The 23213-nt window shown below is 41.8% G+C and overlaps 1 protein-coding gene across 1 annotated transcript in view; it reads right to left on the bottom strand.

Annotated features, from left to right (window-relative positions):
- Positions 1-17: 17 nt before the first annotated feature.
- The window catches only part of tbc1d32 (TBC1 domain family, member 32), a 38219-nt gene continuing 15023 nt past the window's right edge, over positions 18-23213 (bottom strand). Inside the window, exons 19-33 of the mRNA XM_046298355.1 lie at positions 21266-21353; positions 21066-21184; positions 20098-20217; positions 19381-19469; positions 16438-16560; positions 16021-16129; positions 15431-15524; positions 14249-14374; positions 13158-13241; positions 7595-7664; positions 7082-7197; positions 6403-6557; positions 5248-5388; positions 2737-2925; positions 18-1037 (exon numbers count right to left, since the gene is read on the bottom strand). Coding sequence (XP_046154311.1) covers positions 918-1037; positions 2737-2925; positions 5248-5388; positions 6403-6557; positions 7082-7197; positions 7595-7664; positions 13158-13241; positions 14249-14374; positions 15431-15524; positions 16021-16129; positions 16438-16560; positions 19381-19469; positions 20098-20217; positions 21066-21184; positions 21266-21353 — 1743 coding nt within the window. The 3' untranslated portion in view covers positions 18-917. The remainder of the gene's footprint in view (positions 1038-2736; positions 2926-5247; positions 5389-6402; positions 6558-7081; positions 7198-7594; positions 7665-13157; positions 13242-14248; positions 14375-15430; positions 15525-16020; positions 16130-16437; positions 16561-19380; positions 19470-20097; positions 20218-21065; positions 21185-21265; positions 21354-23213) is intronic.

The following is a 23213-nucleotide window of genomic DNA, read 5'->3' as shown; positions in this document are numbered from 1 at the left end:
ACTGACAGACAATCAAACCTAGACTGAATGTTCAATTTTATTTAACACATGGTGATCAAAGATAAATAAATAAAAGTCCAACTCATTTTAAAACCTCCTTCAAGTGCTTATCGGGTAAACATTTTGTGGCACTGATTTCTATCTCTTCTATCGACCTCTGCCCTACGTAGATGGTAAACAGTATATAATATTTAACAGTCGTGTTGGAGCAACTAAAGGCTTTAACGATCTCATTCATTATTCAGAGGCGTTCGTATCAGATGGTTCAGCTGAAAGAGAGAGATGGGCTGTTTACTAAGACTTGTGACAACAACACGCTGCCTCTCCACGGTCACCATCAAGCCTCTCAATGAGGAGATTGGACCCACAACATAGATACACTTGGTAAGCGACACTTGTGGCACGTACACAGACCATACACCTCCCATTAGGGTTAGGAGCTTATGATCTGTAATGCATTGACGAGTAGAAGTGAAATTAAAAAGTGTGAACAAACAGTCATCATATTGTCTAGTGGAGGTATTAGTAGGGGCTGTATCGGATAGGAGAGGTCAGTAGGTTTACAGGTAAATATCATTATGCCCTTAAGGTTGGATGAATATAGAGAATGATCATAACATTTCAAGAAGATCCATGAAGATGTAAATAGACAAGAAAGTACGTCAAGCAAGAAGTTAATTACCATGTATTTCATAACATTCTCAATCTGTTAAATAATATGGCATACATACATTATATTCCACTGTACATCTTTAAATACGGCGAGACATATCAGATCTTAGAGGTTAAAAAATAAAAACATTTACAGAGAGCATACACAATATCAAATGTTAAACCCGTCTTGAGAATCCTTTACCTTGTTATAACCAGTCCCAGTGCAGCCTGGTGAGTGGAGACTATTGTGTGTCTTATCACTGCTAGCTGACTCTCTGGGAGATATTGTTCATGTCTGTCAGTACCATTGTTCTGTAACTCCGCTCCAGACCCTCCATGTACTCAAGGTAATTACTCACTCTGAAGCCTTGGATGGGTTCCTCCTGATGGAAATCAAGGGGAGAGAAGAGATCACAACAACTCTGGTTAGGCTCCTAGTCCAGAGCTTTATGAGCTGTGTGTGCGTGTGTGTATGTGTGTGTGGTAAGGAGGGTGGCATAGCAATATACAACCAACAACAACGTGGACTTAACAACCTGTAATAGTGCAGCCAGTATGTGGAATGACCTAATTTGCAAGGACAACTTAACAACCCCAATTGGATCAAGGCCAAAATGCTAGGGACAAGAAGATAACATTTAATTTGGTCATTTGTACATTTGTCGGCAATGTACTTGACGGTATTATAATTACTCTGAGTGGCACATTCTTTATGGTGATTCTCAAGTTCACAGACAATGAAAATGAAAAACACTCGGTGTGCAGTGCAAGTGTATTCTGTTTGCTACCTACAGAACACAGCACCCAAAGGGCAGGTTCGCATTTATTGTCATGAATCTTGACCTGGAGGCAATGTAGAGTGGTCACTAGTAAAGCACAGTCACAAAATCTTAAAATCTGATTTAAACCAAACCTTAACCATACTGCTAAGCCTAATCTGAATGCCTAACCCTAACCTTCAATTAAGATCAAAAAGCACATATTATTTTCATTACTTTTTCATGAACAACCCTGATCAAACAAGTGCAAACCTAATTTCACATTCTTAAATTCATACTTTAAATGATGTAGAGAGGTACAGGTACGAGGTCTTTGTGTCTGAGTACATTGCCAGACATAAGATAGATAGATCTGTTATCTGCAGTATGTTCAGGAGTACATTCACTTAATCACCCTGTCAAAACATGAGTGTGTCGTCATGATAAATGTGAGATTAGCATGAAGAACATCCTACATCCTGTTTCTTTCTCTGTAGACGCCAATCTTTGTATGAAAATCCATCAAAATGACCAATGAAATTTCCCTTTATCCCTTGTCACCCAGAAAAGAGCTGTAAACACCGTCAAACATGTGGAAATAGTGAACAGATAAGAAGTCATACAGCAAGAAGGTATACCAGCTGTACTGCAGCCTTGATCTTATTGTTACCGTGAGAGAGAAGTAAGTAGGGGAAGAAGTGGACATGTTGGAAGGCACTTTGGAAAATGGTTCGGAGCAGTTTTTGGGGTGATAAAACCTATGGCAGCATTGTGTAATGACAGGCATCTTCTTTAGAATTTTCACAAAGAAAGGCTTTATTTTCAGTTTTTCCATGTAACATCTGAGTCACTGACGATGCTTTTTCACTTTGTGTCTTCCACCGCATCAAGCTGCAGACTGACATCAAGAACAATTGTAACAAGTAATTTCCATTTCAATGTTTTATTGACATGAAATATAGACTCAGAAGGTGTAGATACGTGAAAACTCAACAAACCCATCCGAAGTCCGGCTTAAACCCTTCTCCTATTACTAAACCCTTCTCCTATTAAAGTGTGAACCTCAATGAGCATATACAAGATGGCATGTTTCAAACTTTCCAAGTTGAACCGAGGACAGTGAAGCGACTGCGTAAGTGTGCTTCTGTCAAGCTGTATTTGCTACAAAAATGCATGCTACAATTCACCACAAGCATATCTCCAGATACAGCCATAACATGATCTTTTATTCAAACTACTGTCAGAGGCTGTTGATGGAGCGTGGACTCTGCTGTTATCTGCTGAAGATCCGATTCACTAACCCCAGGTAGACAAACAGACTCACCTTGAGGAAGACCTGCAGGTCCTGGGTCTGTGTGTGCTGCAGGATGTCCTGCTGCAGGTGCTTCAGCACAGCCACACACATGTACACCTGGTAGTCCGGCCCCATCACCACACAGGTGGACACGTAGTGGCAGATCTCAGACCAGTCCAGGTAGTTCCAGAAACACTGGCCTAGCCACTGCACACACATCTGGAAAAACATCCGCCCACACATTAAATCAATTATATAAAGAATGTAAACCATAAAATTAGATGGTTGAAGTGATGAAAATAAAGGGTTATGCTTTTTAAAAAATCTAATGAAAAGAGTATTAAGGCTTTGAGGCAATAGCTTTGTGTAGCATGCAGAGTGGTTGTAAGTCTACCATGTGCTTTAATAACTGGGGTTACATGAAAAATAACTGGACAGTCTGACTGACCATAATAAACTGACTTAACACTCTACCTAGGATACTGAAGCATACAGAGGACAAGAGGCAAAAAAAAGTTTTAAAAAAGAAACCTCCCTTTTTCAGGACCCCTGGCTTTCAAAGATAATTTCTAAAAATTCAAATAACTTCACAGGTCTTCATTGTAAAGGGTTTAAACACTGTTTCCCATGCTTGTTCAATGAACCATAAACCATTAATGAACATGTACCTGTGGAACTGTCTTTAAGACACTAACAGTTTACAGACGGTAGGCAATTAAGGTCACAGTTATGAAAACTTGGGACACTAAAGAGGCCTTTCTACTGACTCTGAAAAACACCAAAAGAAAGATGCCCAGGGTCCCTGCTCATCTGTGTGAACGTGCCTTAGGCATGCTGCAAGGAGGCATGAGGAGTGCAGATGTCCGTACTGGGAGACGCCTAAGACAGCGCTGGAGGGTCCGTCATGGTCTGGGGCGGTGTGTCACAGCATCATCGGACTGAGCTTGTTGTCATTGCAGGCAATCTCAACACTGTGGGTTACAGGGAAGACATCCTCCTCCATCATGTGGTACTCTTCCTGCAGGCTCATCCTGACATGACCCTCCAGCATGACAATGCCACCAGCCATACTGCTCGTTCTGTGCTGGATTTCCTGCAAGACAGGAATGTCAGTGTTCTGCCATGGCCAGCGAAGAGCCCGGATCTCAATCCCATTGAGCACATCTGGGACCTGTTGGATCGGAGGGTGAGGGATAGGGCCAATTCCCCCAGAAATGTCCAGGAACTTGCAGGTGCCTTGGTGGAAGACTGGGGTAACATCTCACAGCAAGAACTGGCAAATCTGGTGGTCACACCAGATACTGGCTGTTACTTTGATTTTGACCCCCCCTTTGATCAAGGACACATTATTCAATTTCTGTTAGTCACATGTCTGTGGAACTTGTTCAGTTTATGTCTTAGTTGTTGATTCTTATGTTCATACAAATATTTACACACGTTAAGTTTGCTGAAAATAAACGCAGTTGACAGTGAGAGGACGTTTTGTTTTTTGCTGAGTTTATTTTCAATGCATAATGGATTACTATCAAGCTCATATAATGCACCAATAAAAACAATGACAAATCCTAATTGGTTTTCCTGTCAGAATTACCAGTACACTGGACACCCTTTACAGTTCTTTCTAACTGGGCCTCTAAGAGCATGTTGAGAATGCATTGTCTTCTCAAGTTATTTTCAATGACAGTATTTTGAAGGGAAAGAAGTGAATTCAACTTGAACTATTCCGTCAGACAGAGCTAACTCAAGTCCCAGCCTGTTCTGCTAGGCCCTCCACCTCTGCCCATCAACTCCACACTGCAATTTACTCTGTATGTTTACATTCTCTGAATATCTTTCCTAGCAACTTCAAATGTGGCGTATCTGCAGCTGGAATTTTAACGAGGCACCCAGGAGCACAATAATATCTTGCCATTCCTGATGGAGGAATGAATCTGACCTTCATCCGATGGTCAGATTCATGACGTGATTCCTGATTTGTCATGTTTTCAAAACTCAACTTATGAGGGTATATTTTCATTCATGGCAAAGAATATACTGGATTTATATATAGAGCTGTGATTGGGAAACTGGGAGGAAGTGCATTCAATAGTTTGCACCCAATGACTTTGACTTAAAAGCTATATTATAAACTTTTTTTTATTGTGAGAGACTCTTTGGCTTATAGTCCCTGTTGACACACATTACGTCTGAGATGACAGTCCGCCTGAAACACTGAGCCAAAAGGAGATGAGATCAAAAGGAAGATTTTTCAAGGTGAACTCTTTGTTTGAGGATGAAAGTTGACGTCAAGGGAATCAACTGTGGCAAGCCGAACAACAGAGGGATTCCGCAGCCTCAGTTCTGAACTTTTATATGGAGAATAAGTACTACTGTCACCTTGAGGAAAACGTATTATGCCGGTTCATGAAAACTCATTTTCTATCCCATTTTAATGGTCATAAACATGGTCAAAATAGTCCCTTAGGGTGTCCATTTCATTATAATACCACCCTGACGAGTGAAACATTTGGACGAGTGAAAGGACGGAAGGTGATATTATACCTGGGAGGGGGTAAAACCGGACATCCTGAAGGCAGAGAAAACTAGAGGCACTTCAGTCTTCAGCAGCATCTCGACATAGTGTGCTGTGCATGAGTAGACCGGATGGATGCTAGACTGAGCAATCTCCATGGGCAGGTGAACCTAAAAGGCGAAGAGAAGTTCAGATTTACAATGCATAGTAACTAACTACAAAAACAAAGCTCTGTAGGTTAATAGCTAAACTTGCCAAATGTGAACGCCAAATGCCACATAAACAGCAGACAACGGATTGGTCTGATTTTCACTCCTCAATTTCCTCCAAACAGAATTGTCAGAGCCCAATGCTTTCGGAGAACGCAGTGTGCGTGCGTGTTTCACTGGGTACACTGTGTGAATTTGCTACTATCACTTGTCCCTCTGTTCTTCTAGGTATTGACAGCATCGGCCGCATAACATTTACAGAGGATTGTGCCGCCACTGTTTAGTAATTCTCCCTCATCTGCCACATGGTGTGCTTACTCCCATCTGTCTGCATACATCCTGATTTGCATGCACTGCTGTTCGGATGGCAGAGCCATGAAGATTTGTAATCAGTTGTACAAACGCTTCCACCATTTCCGAGACATATTCTTACTGCTGAAGCACTATTAACAGCTGAGTATTCAACGTCATCAGCAGCCAGAGATGGCTGTTTTCAAATGTAAGTGGGGACATTGATAATGACTATTCCAGCATAATCTTATCCACCATTTCCATCAAGAAAACACGCAGTATTAAGAATCACTAGTCTACACAGATACAAACGATAACATAACTCAAACGTGTATGATTTGGCTTGTGGTGCATAAATTGGGTGAGAATATTTAGCATTAAAATGCAACTCTAAAATGCATCTTTCCAATGTATGGCCATACAAATGACAGTATTTCATAAGAATCTAATTTTGCAGCAGGATTCATTACACGCTCCCACCAAATGAAAGACGTGTTTATCTCCTTACATAATTTTAACCGTCCTCTTCCTTGACTACTTCCAGAGCTGCCTGAAAATAGAAGGCAGGGAGAAACAGAGGGAGAGAGCAGGGGGAGAAAAGAGCTACGCTCTATCTGTCAGACTGGAGGCAACTTAGTATTCAGTCCCTTCCTGGAAGAACGAGGGGTGGGCTGCTGGACTCACCGATCCGTGGAGCCTGGCGGGCCAGAGGAAGGCTGATGTGAGCAGGGTGGAGAGGTGGAGGAGGAGGTGGAGTGCTCTCTCCATGTCTCCAGCCATGATGAGGAACACGGTGGAAGCGAACCAGTCATGACCGGGGTAGGCTCCCGGCAGAGTGTCTGGTGGAGGGGAGTTATGGAGAGGCTCTGACAGAGTGCAACATCTGGGCCTGTCTGACTGGACATCACCAGGGCCACTATAAAAAACACACCTAGAGCACCACAGGTCAGTCTCAGCAGGCAGGAGAGGGGTTAAAGATTGAGGGGCCCGAGGCTGGATGCAGTGGGCCTCCTCAATGTGATTGACAGACACATACTGTAGGGGAGTGGACGATGATGATGATAAACATAGACATATGAATCTGAATTTAAAACAGAGCATAGTCATATGAGAGGCTCTTATCACGGAATAAAGAGAGGAATCTCAGCAGAACTTCAAGTATCATTCAATTGAGAAAAATTTACGTTTCTGAAAGCCTCTTGAGGGTTCATGTTGCGTCCTTGAAAAAAGCAGGTGTAAAATATATTTTCTTCCTTCTGAGAGAAAACAATAGATATCACTTATTTGACTCTGGAATAGTCAGCGGATGCTTAGTCAGTCCCATTGTGATTCGTATGGTTGTCAACATAGCTGATAAGGATACAAAGCTCTGACGTGAGTTTGGCTCTCTGTTGAGATAGGAGCTCTTGGCAATGCTTCATCAAAAGACAGAGGTCCTGCTCAGAGTTATCCCTCAGTAAGTTCAGATGTCTCCCATACCTACAAACAAACAGACACAAATTCAAACATTCAGGATCCTACTGTAGATCACACTTTGACTCATCTATTTAACAAATTATGTGGTGTTCAATCAGAACAATTAGGGTTAATAGAAGGTTATAATTAGCCTAAATTAGCCTTGCCTTAACGCTCATCTCTCATTAGCATATTGCCCAAAGAGTATGCAATATCTCATTTGAGTTCATAGAACATTGAACTATTGTTCTAGAATGTCTCTGCAATAGTGCTGATCACCACATCATTCTGTAATAATCGTTCTTTTGTTATCTTTATTGGCCGTTGAGTACCTGCCCTCTCTGAGAAAATGGCTGGTGCTTACTGGGGAGATTGGAACAAAGCTGGGAGGTTTAGACATTGAGGATGCAGATGGCGTTACCTGAGAGAGGCCCGAATCCCCAGCTGGTCCACAGACGACAGGCTGCCAGTCTTTATGCCGCTCCCTGACGCTATAAAACAGGCAATAAAGGAACTGGAAATTACCAGGGGTTTACTCACTAGCGCTCCCCAGCCATCAATAAAAATGTCAATTCAATGACTGTGGCAAAGCAAAGCGACTGTGCCTTTGACAATGCTCGCTCATTTGGCGAAATGACTCAAACCCTAATCTCGCATCAAGTGATACATTGCAGAGATGATCAGACGAGTGTTCTGTATTCATCATAGAAACCAACGCATGCTTTAATTGAGAAAATGGCCTTGATGAGAGTGAAGTAAACCTGCAGCTCTGTGGAAACTACTCTTCCCTCTTTATTAATATCAGTGCCACTCCCTGATTGAAATGACTATCTAATGGAGATGAATGGCTTCTCTCTCCCGTCTGCCATTGTTTCTTCTTGATAGATGAGCCCCTGAGAAAGGCTTGGGAGTTAGGTGAAGGAACTCCAGCAAATTATTCTCCACCACATAATGGCAGCCCCTCGACATGAGCAAATCTGTGAGCCTGTTGTTAATGTCAATCACAAGCCATGACAGGAGAGGGGAACAGAGCTAAACCGCACAGGCTATGACAACTGCTCCCCTGATGGACCATTTGGTGAAAGGAATAACTTCACGGAGGAAAGGACAAAAGGGGAAAACAGGGCATTGGAGTGTGTGTGTGCATGTGTGTCTGAGGGGGAGATGGAGAGTGTGAGAGAGAAATGGTTCTTCTTGACTTTTCAAGTTTCTTTAGACTTTTTCTACGATTCACCCTCCTTTGTGAGCTACAGTACAGCCCAAGACCTACAGCTCAGCTCGAATGAACATGTCTCGCACAAAGAGACTCCAGTGTGTGTTTGAGTTAAGCAAGCGAAGCGGAGAAAGAACACTTCAAATCAAAATCAAATGTAATTTGTCACATGCGTCAAATACAACAGGAGTAGACTTTACAGTGAAATGCTTACTTTACAGTGAAATGCTTACTTTACAGTGTAGAGTTAAAAAGTAAGACACATATTTGCTAAATAAAAAAGGAAATAGTAACGCAATAAAAACAATAACGAGGCTGTATACAAGGAGTACCAGTACCGAGTCAATGTGCAGGGGTACGAGGTAGTTGAGGTAATACAGCATGTACATGTGAGTAGGGGTAAAAGTGACAGGGCAATCAGGATAAATCATAAACAGAGTAGCAGCAGAGTGTGTGAAAGTGTCTGTGAGTGTGTGTTTATGGCATCAATATGCATGTGTGTATGTGTGTTTTGTGTGTGTGAGCATTTGTAGTGTGAGTATAGTTTAGTGAGTGTGCATACAGCCAGTGCAATGGAGTCAGTGCAAAATAACTCAGATAAATAAATGATAATAAAGGGTCAATGTAAATAGTCCTGGTAGACATTTGTTTAACTGTTCATCAGTCTTATGGCTAGGAGCTGTTCAGGTGCCTTTTGGTCACAGACTTGGAGCTCTGGTACCGCTTGCCATGTGGTAGCAGAGAGAAGAGTCTATGACTTGGGTGGCTTGAGTATTTGTAGGGCCTTCCTCTGACACTGCCTGGTATAAAAGTCCTGAATAGCAGGGAGTTTGGCCCCAGTGATGTACTGGGCCGTACTCACTACCCTCTGTAGCCCCTTGCGGTCAGATGCCGAGCAGTTGCCATACCAAGCGGTAATGCAGCCAGTCAAGATGCTCTCAGTGGTGCAGCTGTAGAACTTTCTGAGGATCTGTGGGCCCATGCCAAATCTTTTCAGGGGGAGGGGTGATGTTGTGCCCTCTTCACGATTGTGTTGGTGTGTTTGGACCATAATAGGTCCTTAGTGATGTGGACACTGAGGAACTTCTCGACCCACTCTACTACAGCCCCGTCGACGTGAATGGGGGCGTATCGGCACTCTGTTTCCTGTAGTCCACGATAAGCTCCTTTATCTGGCTGACGTTGAGGGAGAGGTTGTTGTCCTGGCACTACACTGCCATGTCTCTGACCTCCTCCCTATAGGCCGTCTCATTGTCGTCGGTGATCAAGCCTACCACCGTCGCGTTGTCGGCAAACTTAATGATGGTGTTGGAGTCGTGTGCGGCCACGCAGTCCTGGGTATACAGGGATTACAGGAGGGAACTGAGCACGCACCCATTGGGGGCCCCTGTGTTGAGGGTCAGCGTGGCAGATATTGTTGTTGCCTACCCTAACCATCTGGTGGCGGCCCGTCAGGAAGTCCAGGATCCAGTTGCAGAGGGAGGTGTTCAGTCCTAGGTTCCTGAGCCTAGTGATGAGCTTGGAGGGCACTATGGTGTTGAACACTGAGCTGTAGTCAATGAACAGCATTCTCACATAGGTGTTCCTTTAAAACAGGTGGGAAGGGGAGTGTGGAGTGCAATAGAGATTGTGTCATCTGTGGATCTGTTGGGGCAGTATGCGAATTGGAGGGGGTCTGCAATGATGGTGTTGATGTGAGCCATGACCAGCCTTTCAAAGCATTTCATGGCTACAGATGTGAGTGCTATGAGGTGGTAGTCATTTAGACAGGTTACCTTGGTATTCTTAGGCACAGGGACTATGGTGGTTTGCTTGAAACATGTAGGTCAGGGCTGCCCAACCCTCTTCCTGGAGATCAACTGTCCTGTAGGTTTTCAGTCCAACCCTCTTCCTGGAGATCTACTGTCCTGTAGGTTTTCAGTCCGACCCTAATTTAGCATATCTGATTCAGCTAGTTAAGTCATGTTGAGCAGCTAATTAGAATCCTGTGTGTTAATTTAGGGTTGGACTGAAAACCCACAGGACGGTAGATCTCCAGGAAGGGGGTTGGGCAGTCCTGATGTAGGTATTACAGACGGGGTCAGAGAGATGTTGAAAATGTCAGTGAAGACACTTGCCAGCAGGTGCGCATGCTTTGAGTACTCGCCCTGGTAATCCCTCTGGGCCTGCGGCCTTGTGAATGTTAACCTGTTGAAAGCACTTAAAATTCTCTCACATCGGCTACGGAGAGTGTGATCATACAGTCGTCAGGGGACAGCATGGTTCAGTGTTTCTTGCCTTGAAGCGAGCATAGAAGGAATTTAGGCTCACATCACTGGGCAACTCTCAGCTGGGTTTCCCTTTGTAATCTGTGATAGTTTACAAGCCCTGCCACATTCATGGTATTGATCAGGACTAAAACTCAGAGGGCTCAATGAGAAACACTGACGCACCTCTGCATATACTATTAGACATTTATTAACATAATTCTACAGGAACACATAACGGAACATATATTAGGGAAGGGGTCTCAAACAGTGATAATGGTATGTTAGCCCAGGTTTGAGGAAACACTAAAACTAAGCTCCAAGAAAACATGAAAATAAAGATTTCAAATCAGCACCAAAGCTTTAGAAATGACAGACCATCATTGACTGGTCTAAAGTTATTAGCTAGCTCCCATTAATAGATAATGGGCAGTGAGGTCTCATTGGACCCTGAAAATGTTGATGTGTGTTGATAGCATAATGAGGCTAAAAGAACACCAAAGCACTGAGGATCCTTTGAGCTTCAAGGGAAAGTTAGTTAAATAACTAGTGATGAGATGGAGAGAATGTGCTCACTGAACAGTAAATAACCTGCCTTTGGATTTCTGGACAAAGAGCCAGATGTCATGATGGAGCACATTGCATGAGATAAATAATACATGGGAAATGATTATAACACTAGGGAAAAAAACTATATTTGAGTTGGATTTAAAATGTTCCATTCTATATGAGTGGCGGATGGATGCTGATTTGTCCTGACATTAGATATCCACATACATTTGAAGTCGGAAGTTTACAAACACCTTAGCGAAATACATTTAAGTTCAGTTTTTCACAATTCCTGACATTTAATCCTAGTAAGAATTCCCTGTTTTAGGTCAGTTAGGATCACCACTTTATTTTAAGAATGTGAAATGTCAGAATAATAGTAGAGAGAATGATTAATTTCAGCTTTTATTTCTATCATCACATTCCCAGTGGGTCAGAAGTTTACATACACTCAATTAGTATTTGGTAGCATTGCCTTTAAATTGTTTAACTTGGGTCAAACATTTCGGGTAGTCTTCCACAAGCTTCCCACAATACTTTTGGTGAATTTTGGCCCATTCCTCCTGACAGAGCTGGTGTAACTGAGTCAGGTTTGTAGGCCTCCTTGCTCGCACACACCTTTTCAGTTCTTCCCACAAATGTTCTATGGGATTGAGGTCAGGACTTTGTGATGGCCACTCCAATACCTTGACTTTGTTGTCCTTAAGCCATTTTGCCAGAACTTTGGAAGTATGCTTGGGGTCATTGTCCCTTTGGAAGACCCATTTGCGACCAAGCTTTAACTTCCTGACTAATGTCATGAGATGTTGCTTCAATATATCCACATAATTTTCCTACCTCATTATGCCATCTATTTTGTGAAGTGCACCAGTCCCTTCTGCAGCAAAGCACCCCCACAACATGATGCTGCCACCCCCGTGCTTCACGGTTGGGATGGTGTTCTTCAGCTTGCAAGCCTCCCCCTTTTTCCTCCAAACATATTATGGCCAAACAGTTCTATTTTTGTTTCATCAGATCAGAGGACATTTCTTCAAAAAGTACGATCTTTGTCCCCATGTGCAGTTGCAAACCGTAGTCTGGCTTTTTTTTATGGCAGTTTTGGAGCGGTGACCTCTTCCTTGCTGAGAGGCCTTTCAGGTTATGTCGATATAGGACTCGTTTTACTGTGGATATAGATACATTTGTACCTGTTTCCTCCCACATCTTCACATGGTCCCTTGCTGTTGTTCTGGGATTGATTTGCACTTTTCGCATCAAAGTACATTCATCTCTAGGAGACAGACGCGTCCCCTTCCTGAGCGGTATGACGGCTGCGTGGACCCATGGTGTTTATACTTGCGTACTATTGTTTGTACAGATGAACGTGGTACCTTCAGGCGTATGGAAATTGCTCCCAAAGATGAACCAGAATTGTGGAGGTCTACATTTGTTTTTCTGAGTTCTTGGCTGATTTCTTTTGATTTTCCCATGATGTCAAGCAAAGAAGCACTGAGTTTGAAGGTAGGCCTTGAAATACATCCACAGGTACGCCTCAAATTGACTCAAATTATGTCAATTAGCCTATCAATTAGCCTATCATCCTTCTAACCCACTGGAATTATGATACAGTGAATTAGTGAAAAGTGAAATAATCTGTCTGTAAACAATTGTTGTAAAAATGACTTGTGTCGTGCACAAAGTGGATGTCCTAACCGACTTGGCAAAACCATAGTTTGTTAACATGAAATTTGTGGAGTGGTTGAAAAACAATATTTAATGACTCCAACCTCAGTGTATGTAAACTTCTGACTACAACTGTAAATGAGGGACTCATCACTAATTAAAACAGGTTAATTATAGATAACAAAACTGCGAATGTGACACTGATAACAGCATTTTATCATTTGCTCTTTACTTTTGATTGATAAATGGGAAAGCTTCAAGGCAAATTCCACAAAAATGCAAGATGAATCACTCACTCACTATGCCACACTGACCTATGTAGTCCGCAGGTGGGAAGAAACGTTCTGATGGCAAAGCAGAAAGGTACGACACAGCCTTCTCCAGTAGATCAGCCAGGACTGGGGGCGGATACAGGAAACACATAGTGGGTTTTAGGAACAACACAGATGCCTTTGAAAAAGCCATCTCTTCAATGATACATCATGCAAGTACAAATTGAGCTGCTTTTACTGTACACACAGCCGGGAAAATAGGAAGGTAATCAAGCATCTTGTTTATCTAATATATGAAGAGAGGAAGCTCTATGTAGACCATTTTTATAATTTAAGCTACATCAAAGGCCTCGTCCTGGGCGCTTCTTTGTCTCTGAATTAAATAAGAAATCATGAAGTCTCTTACTCTGCACTCCGTGATCACTTCACAAGAAATAATTCAAAATGTAACTACTTTAGATTGACATTCAGAGGAAGCAATTGAACACACAATGAATCATGACGGTTTCAATGATTAGCAACCAATGAATGACACGAACACCCTCAGATACCGCAACAGTTGACACATGACAAGTATGGTCAATTACAAGTACAGTAAATGAAAATCTTATGTGGGAAAGATAGTAATCTTAACAAATTGGTCATTGATACACTTGCAGTTATATGCAGAGAGCTATTGGTTCTTCATTATCTAGTTGTCAGAACACTCAATATGGGTCTATCATTTCATCCACTGACAAATTGATCATCCACTGACAAACTTTTCGTCCATTTATTCATTGGAACTTAACGGACTATCAAATGTTAACATACTGTGTCTTCCGTCTGTGGTTTGAATATAAAACAGATGACTTATAACCCAACAGAACTATCGTTCACAAATACAGTGTGTAACGTATTGATTGTAGCATATCATGTAATGGCAAGAACTTTGAACTATTGATTCGGGGTTTTTATTGATCAACTATTCAGGGTCAGAAGTCTAGGTCTGGGTTTTTTCCCTTCTGACCATGTGACCTGACCAGGAATATCTTTGTATCGTATCTCGGGCCCAGATGTGTTCCTGGTTAGACCATGTTGTCTAGAAAAACGTATTGCCCTACACATAACATCATTATCAGTATATCACCCACCGTTCCCTGAGACAATGTTGGACTTGGTGGTCATGACTTTGCAGTACTGTCTCCTACAGGTATCCATCCAGCTCCCATCCCTCTCCGTGTTCTTGGTGGAGGACAGGAAGGCACTTATCTCACAGTCTACAGACAAAACAAAAAGACATTGCTCACTCCGACTACCAAATGCATTTTATTCACATTCTTATTAACTTCCAGGAGAGACTTTTGCCTCCATTATGCAATCAGAGATATCTTTTCTTTCTTGACCCTGACCTTTCAAACAACACTGACATACAGTTGAAGTCGGAAGTTTACATACACCTTAGCCAAATACATTTAAACTCAGTTTTTCACAATCCCTGACAATGTATAATGTAATATTTACCCTGCTTACCCTGGGTTATCTTTGGAAGATTCAGTATGTAATGCTTACCCTGTTTACCCCGGGTTATCTTTGGAAGATTCAGTATGTAATGCTTACCCTGTTTACCCCGGGTTATCTTTGGAAGATTCAGTATGTAATGCTTACCCTGTTTACCCCGGGTTATCTTTGGAAGATTCAGTATGTAATGCTTACCCTGTTTACCCCGGGTTATCTTTGGAAGATTCAGTATGTAATGCTTACCCTGTTTACCCCGGGTTATCTTTGGAAGATTCAGTATGTAATGCTTACCCTGTTTACCCCGGGTTATCTTTGGAAGATTCAGTATGTAATGCTTACCCTGTTTACCCCGGTTATCTTTGGAAGATTCAGCATGTAATGCTTACCCTGTTTACCCGGTTATCTTTGGAAGATTCAGTATGTAATGCTTACCCTGTTTACCCCGGGTTATCTTTGGAAGATTCAGTATGTAATGCTTACCCTGTTTACCCCGGTTATCTTTGGAAGATTCAGTATGTAATGCTTACCCTGTTTACCCCGGGTTATCTTTGGAAGATTCAGTATGTAATGCTTACCCTGTTTACCCCGGGTTATCTTTGGAAGATTCAGTATGTAATGCTTACCCTGTTTACCCCGGGTTATCTTTGGAAGATTCAGTATGTAATGCTTACCCTGTTTACCCCGGGTTATCTTTGGAAGATTCAGTATGTAATGCTTACCCTGTTTACCCCGGGTTATCTTTGGAAGATTCAGTATATAATGCTTACCCTGCTTACCCTGGGTTATCTTTGGAAGATTCAGTATGTAATTCTTACCCTCTTTACACCGGGTTGTCTTTGGAAGATTCAGTATATAATACTTGGGCAGAGGGTATGATGAAAACATCGGCCATGGATAAGGGTCAGTGCCCTAAAAAAAGATAAATAATCATTATGTTAAAATATATGTGATCTCTCTGTTTACAAACTCCTACAAGCTTACATATCTCATATTATTGACACGCCTAATACAAATATGGTGTATTACTGATTGTCTGTAGATGCTATGTAATAAGTGAAATCTGAGCTATTCCACATGTAAAGATTTAGAATATAAATCACATATGAACCATAGTTTACTTTTCAGATTCAGTGTACTCTAAATGTTAATGGAGTTTTGTTTGCTAATCCTTATCATCTTGTCTGTGCTATTTACATTCATTGAAGACATGGTGCTATTGAAAGCATGTCTTTCCAGGTCACGGAAGATCACAGCATCCCTGGAACAGGTTACAATGATGAACCTTTTGTATATGCAGATGATAGCACTTAAGGGTAACACACAGTTCTGGAAAACCATTCCTTCAGTCATCAGGACTTCCTCGACTTGATGTAAGGCCAAGGGGTGTGAGTAGAAGGGCACTGACCTTCTGGAGGACCCTAAGGGGAAGTCTCCTCTCCGATGGTCCTCCAATCACACTCATACGCACCAGGATGTGGTTCCTCTCCACAGATAGACCATCAATGATGAAATCTCTGAGAGAGGAGAGGGGGGAAGGGAAGATGGGAGGAGAAATCTCCACTTCACAAATAAAACTAGCGTGCATGCAGATATATTTATTTTGTGACCGGACAATATGGAGCATTTCAATTCATGAACAGTTGCAATATCCATTAAGGAGGCATTCAAAACACTCTTTTGGAAATGGCCTTTTGTTTACACTTTATTTCCATGACAAGGCAAATGATCCATTTCTTATTTTGTTGTGATTAACCTCTAACGGTGGAACCAAAGCCTGCCACACCACTATGAGGCACAGGAAAACAAAACCCTTTTCAAATACCCTTCACCGGACGATGGATCGGTGATGTTGTCCTTCTGACATTGCAGCAACATGTCGGAAATGTTGTACTGTGACTCCAGAAGAAGGAGGGAGTCTAGGTTGCAGCACATCACACTAAGTAATCTGAAAGTACACCAAAATACATAGATAAACACATTTTTACTTCTCAAGGACATAGAATTACAGATCGTACAGACGTAATTGTTTTAAAATGACTCAGCCACAACCAAATGTTGCTCTGACAACCCATTGGGTCTAGCTGCCTACTGCTTACACACCTACAACGGACAGCATGTTGTCTTTTTCCCAGGTCTTATGAAAGCTATCATTTGTTTCTGCTAGCCTGCCTTATTGCCTTGTATATTAACAGACTCTGCAGAGGACCAAACCAGAGGGCTTTGCATAATAGGGAGAAAGAATCCCTAACTGAGTTGTGGAAATAGATTTCAACATTAATGCAGCAGTTGTGAGAGTAATAAATCATGAAAGCGGTTGCAGGAGCGATGTGACGGAGACATTGTGTACTTTTGGAGAGCATAGCTGGGAAATAAAACAGGCAGGTGGAAGTGAGCAGTAAAATATGACAACCTTGGGTTATATTGTTAAGTGACAGAGATGTCCCTCTCTAATGGCTATAATGAAGGGATTTTCTACCTAGCAGTCAGTTCATATCAGCCTGGTCCTTTTACAGTGACAGTGACACAATCCTACTGAACAGAATTTGGGCAGCAAACACAACATACTGTACGGAAGCTGCACTCAACCAAAATGGTCCTTCCATTGCAGCCTGCTCTTTAACTCAAGACCAAAACAATCTTGGGACCCTCAGAGCAATTCTAGATATAATTCTTTCAACACAGACACCAAACTGCAGGAATGCAAGTTCTTGTAAACCGGAAAAAAGATCCAGTCCTTGAGCAAAAGTAATCCCACCAGTCAAATCATTAACTACAAGTGAAAGATTGTGTAGAAGTCAGCCAGGAGGCAGTAAACATTATAAATGCTTGTTCTGCATTCAGGGAGTAAGGAGCTCCATCTTTGTTCATATCATTATAGGCTCTGATAAGGAGTGCAGCGTGAGGGCAATTCATTATCATTATTTTAAGCATGAAAAATGGGAGCCAACGTGTTACTGAGACACTTGTGAAATGAACACTGAATAAAACCGTTCAAGCAAATTACACAGCCACAGCGTTTTGTCAACAGGAAGCCATCCTCTTCAAAAACAAGAGTCTCCTAATTGATCCATTTTGCATATTTGGTGGAGCTGAGTGGGGCCCTCCTAAGAGAATGTAGCTCAGGCTCTTTCATCTGCAGTTTCCGCCACGCTCCCTGAAACACCAACACTGACTTGCCCTCCTTCTGACTGGGGCGGCCATCGCTAAGGATTCACTTTGACTTCAAAACCAGTGTGTGTCCCTCTGGCAGAAAAATACAGAACATTCAAAACAGCAGAGAGAAAATAAGTCTAAAGTAGTGAAAAGTTCAGGGGCAATGTGTTAACAAACAATAAGGTGTTTGTAAGAGAACAATCTAGAGACAGCCCTTTGAGATGAGGTACACAGGGATGAGATCTGGTTAAGCAAGGTGAGGTGTGAGTTGTGGCTGTGATAGAGCATTATGTCAAAGCAAGATGATTCATTTCTGTGCTGCTGTCAACTGTCATCATGCCCTCAGTGTGATGGGCACCTTCAGTCATTCAGTTTGACGTCCATTGGAAGACAGAATGACTTTGGTGAGTCCTGAAGGCTGTCCGTTTCCCAAGTCATGCTTCATTGTTTAGCATGCAGGTCAACATCTAACCTATATATACAGTTATTTTCAAGATGAGGATGTTATGTTCAGTTCCAAGGACAATTAGCGTGGAGAAACCCTAAAAAACAGTGGGTGAGCTAACACCCAGTCAAGCCTGAGTGAGTAAGGCAGCTTGGAAGTGGAACAAAAAATACTTTCCTCATTTCCAAGAGCTACTTCCATGCCAGAGAATAAATACAGCCCCTCGGCATTGAGAAATGGTTATCAGGTGGTCTGTACTCACAGTGCTGTGCATTATTTATCCACTCTTCCTCCACTAGAAAACTGGTTTACTCACCCATAAACACATAGCAGCTGCTACATCTACACTGTGCTGTGCTGTCAGAGACTAGACATGTCTAGACTGTCCTATGGACACCGTACACGTCACTCTGACAGGTCCTCCCTGTGATATCCTGTCAGCCAGTCCAGCGACACACAGGCGTCTGTGACAGTTGTTGGGTGAAATGAGGACGTGAGGAGGGACAGTGGCTCAGTAATGATGACCTCTCCTCAGAGAGACAGAGAGTGAGGCAGAGGTCATCCAGTGACAAGTCTATAACCACTAGAAGTGTGTAAAAGTGAAAGAACCAGCCAGCCGTGTTAACACTGAGGCAGCCTGGTGTTTGTTTGAAGTCAACGTGGAATACATTGCCCTTTCCAATCCATATACATCACTAGGTTGATGGAAGATTCTTTTCCCGAAGAGTTCACAAAAGATGTGAGTGATATAAACAAAACAAAACACTCACATCAAATCATGTTTAGAATGAAAAAAATTACAGATAAAAAAAATAGGAATATCCTTTGTGGTAGCTTTAACAGTCGTGGGGTCTAATCTGTAGCAAATGATTTAGTGTTATATTCATTTGCTTTCTCTGTGTCTAAAATAGTGACTCAGTAACACAGCCTTAATTCAACTAAGAAAACATACAAGTCAATTCTGAGAAAAGCTCTTTTTATACAGTGGAATTATTCAGACAGTCGATGTCGCATAAAATTAGCATAAAGCAAAGAGTCAATATCATATTGATCAGGCTAATCAGGCCAATCAGATGATAAACCACACAATGCATGCACTGCTGTGCCTTTGTGCTCCCACCACCCATTCATTCTGAAAGAAAGATCGGAGAACAGTATTGATCTTACCTCAGGCCAAACGTGTGAGATTGCTCGTAGTTGAACAGTGAATGAATTTTCACATCTGAGTTCACAGCAATCAGCCTATCAATCAAATCCTGTGGCAAAGAGGTACAACACAGAGTGAAAATGCTGAAAAGATTGTGATGATGTGAAAGGTTGATAATTACATTTCTACCTACATCCTGGTCGTGTGCAGTAGTTATTGATTGGGCTATGTCTGTAGAAGTACATATGTAGGACTATGTTACAATAGCCGCGTTTGCACACAACCTATGTAAGTGTGGCCTCCTATGGCAAAACCTGGAACTGCAACCACATGAAAAGGTTCTACCAGAGACAGAAGAGGAAGCGACACACCCCACTCCCTCATTTTCTTCTGGTTACATTACATTCAATAAACTAAGCAGACCAGACCCAGCTGCTACTGCATTGGTGTCTATGAGAGAACCACCCTGTTAAGCAGACCGGAACTGACCATTGTTTTCCAATGGTAAATGGCCCGAGTGAACAATCTTTATTTATTCACCTTTTGGTACTTTATCTTTGACATTGTCTGCATATTCTTATATTTCACATTTTCAAATATCTGAAGCAAATACATTTTATTTATGGGTAGCATAATCCGAACAAACTGATGTTAAAACCATATCCAACATAGGAAACAGATACAAGTGTATGTCAAGTCCCGCATTCTCCTGGTAGGGTGTGAGGGTCGGGACTGACTGTAATGGATGTGGGCATCTCCCTTAGGTTGTACTCAGCCTTGTTGGGCAGAGGCTGCTGTCCCAGGAGCTCCCACACAGCATGGGGGGAGGACAGCAGGTTGACCAAGGACAGGAACGACTGGGGGGAAGGGAAGGGGTGGGGTCAAAATAGTCATACAACATTCATCAAACAGTCATACAGTCATACATCATTTGGTTGTTCTGAAAAGCTAAGGTCAAGATGAAATGAGTTTGGGTTTATGACAAGGTTGGGGTGCAGCAATTTTTGTTGTTTCTTTCCTACATTCTATTTATTCAAAGAGCTTTTTTTTGTTGCTGAAAATGGAACTTGGAACGTTATAAGTCTAAAGATCTATACTGCATTTCAATAAAAAAGGATCAAAGGGATGACAATTACATTCACATGTGCTCCAGACAGTGTGTATTGCAGAGGTGTATCAGAGGACTGACATATTGCAAGATCATCTCAAACTGATGAACACCAACTGTGAATACCTAAGTAGATTACTTCCTGTAGATTGGTGAATATAAAAGACCGTATTGAAATAAAACATCCGAAAACAAGAGCTAGGCTATTATCTGTTAGATCCTGTTATTTAATTTAGGGGATAAATGGCAGCAAAACAAAAACACAATTGTCTTTCTTGTCATTCTGGTTCCTACCCTGTCTGAATATGGTATAGACCTACCACTCAACCTTTGACCCACCCACCATGAATAGCTAACATAACAGGGCCCACAGTCATAACACCAATGTCAATCAGAGCACTGCTCACTAAAATAAACCATCCACCCTGTTCATGAGCATTCTCTGTAGTAAGTCCTCTCTCTGACCTGATGACCAAGAAAGGCTGACTGTGAATACCAAGGCTGAGTTGTCCTGCTGATTATCCTCAGGAGGCTGCATGAGGAAACCATGGATGTTGAAGCACACGGCACTGTAAAGATCTGAGTAAAATCATTTACCTTCAGACAGCTCCTGTCAATGGGGTCCATGGGGGTGGACTTGGGGTGAACGACCCTCACATCCTCTCTCCCACACTCCAGGACCGACCATATCTCCACCACTAAGGCCTGCACAAAACCTGCCAGGACATACTGAGGGGTAACTCATGTGTTAGCACTGTATAACAATATGCTCTGTTTTACTAGTAGTATTACTGTACCAGAACTGTGTAAAGCCACCACACCGGGGGCTGTTGCTGCTACCTGTGTTACCATCACACCGTAGCCAAACTTCTCACATCGGCTGACCTGGAGGAAAGCGTTTTCACAGATTTGAGAATAGCCCATGATTGCTATTAGCCAAAAGCTATTTACTATCTTGCATAATCAAAAAAGTGTATGTGTGTGCATGTCTTTGTGTGAAGAATATTAGTTTATTCTGAAAATGGGAACACATTACTTAGGCCAGAGGCATGGTTCTATCCTCTGGGTTATCGAAATAAATACACCGTATTTCTGTTAATTGATTTGATGTAAATCACTAGCTCAAAAAATGTATCCGAAATAAAGATGAAAGTAAAACAACAAGTGGAAAACGCAAGAAAGACCTACAGAATTTAATGATGAATCAAAGTAATGAGCATTAACTACAGATAGGACTAAAATCTGAAATGCAAAATTTAAAACATTTATAAATGTAAATACAAAGTGATTTCATGTGTAAAGATTCTTAACTAATTACAAAACAATGGGCAAATTAAAAATAGATTAGCTTAATTACAATCTGGAGCAAAATGTGTGCAAAACAAGGAAGGTAATTAGGAAGTGCATGTTAACAATTCTAGTCAATTAAATCAGCAGGGAATTGTGCCCACGTTTGCAGTACATGATGTATATATTGGGCAGTAAGGCTACATAAAAAGACATTAATACTTCAAATTCAGTGTAGCGGTACCAGCATATGTACAGTTGAAGTCAGAAGTTTACATACACTTAGGTTGGAGTCATTAAAACTCGTTTTTCAACCACTCCACAAATTTCTTGTTAACAAACTAGTTTTGGCAAGTCGGTTAGGACATCTACTTTGTGCATGACAAGTAATTTTTCCAACAATTGTTTACAAACAGATTATTTCACTTATAATTCACTGTATCACAATTCCAGTGGGTCAGAACACACTAAGTTGACTGTGCCTTTAAACAGCTTGGAAAATTCCATAAAATGTCATGGCTTTAGAAGCTTCTGATAGGCTAATTGACATCATTTGAGTCAATTGGAGGAGTACCAGTGGATGTATTTCAAGGCCTACCTTCAAACTCAGAGCCTCTTTGCTTGACATGGAAAAATCAAAAGAAATCATCCTTGGGAGCAATTTACAAATGCCTGAAGGTACCACGTTCATCTGTACAAACAATAGTATGCAAGTATAAACTCCATGGGACCACGCAGCCGTCATACCGCTCAGGAAGGAGACGCGTTATGTCTCCTAGAGATGAACGTAATTCGGTGCGAAAACTGCAAATCAATCCCAGAACAACAGCAAAGGACCTTGTGAAGATGCGGGAGGAAACAGGTACAAAAGTATCTATATCCACAGTAAAACAAGTCCTATATCGACATAACCTGAAAGGCCACTCAGCAAGGAAGAATGCCACTGCTCCAAAACTGCCATAAAAAAGCCAAACTACGGTTTGAAACTGCACATGAGGACAAAGATCGTACTTTTTGGAGAAATGTCCTCTGGTTTGATGAAACAAAAATAGAACTGTTTGGCCATAATGACCATCGTTATGTCTGGAGGAAAAAGGGGGAGGCTTGCAAGCCGAAGAACACCATCCCAACCGTGAAGCATGGGGGTGGCAGCATCATGTTGTGGGGGTGCATTGCTGCAGGAGGGACTGGTTCACTTCACAAAATATGGCATCATGAGGCAGGAAAATTACCCAACTTATTGTGGGAAGTTTGTGGAAGGCTGCCTGAAATGTTTGACCCAAGTTAAACAATTTAAAGGCAATACTACCAAATACTAATTGAGTGTATATATACTTCTGACCCACTGTGAATGTGGAAATAAAAGTTGAAATGAATCATTCTCCCTACTCTTATTCTGACATTTCACAATCTTAAAATAAAGTGGTCATAATAACTGACCTAACACAGGGAATTCTT

The sequence above is a fragment of the Oncorhynchus gorbuscha genome, linkage group LG14 (assembly GCF_021184085.1).
Source record: "Oncorhynchus gorbuscha isolate QuinsamMale2020 ecotype Even-year linkage group LG14, OgorEven_v1.0, whole genome shotgun sequence".
Taxonomy (NCBI): Eukaryota; Metazoa; Chordata; class Actinopteri; order Salmoniformes; family Salmonidae; genus Oncorhynchus; species Oncorhynchus gorbuscha.
This window is presented reverse-complemented; position numbering and strand designations above follow the sequence as displayed.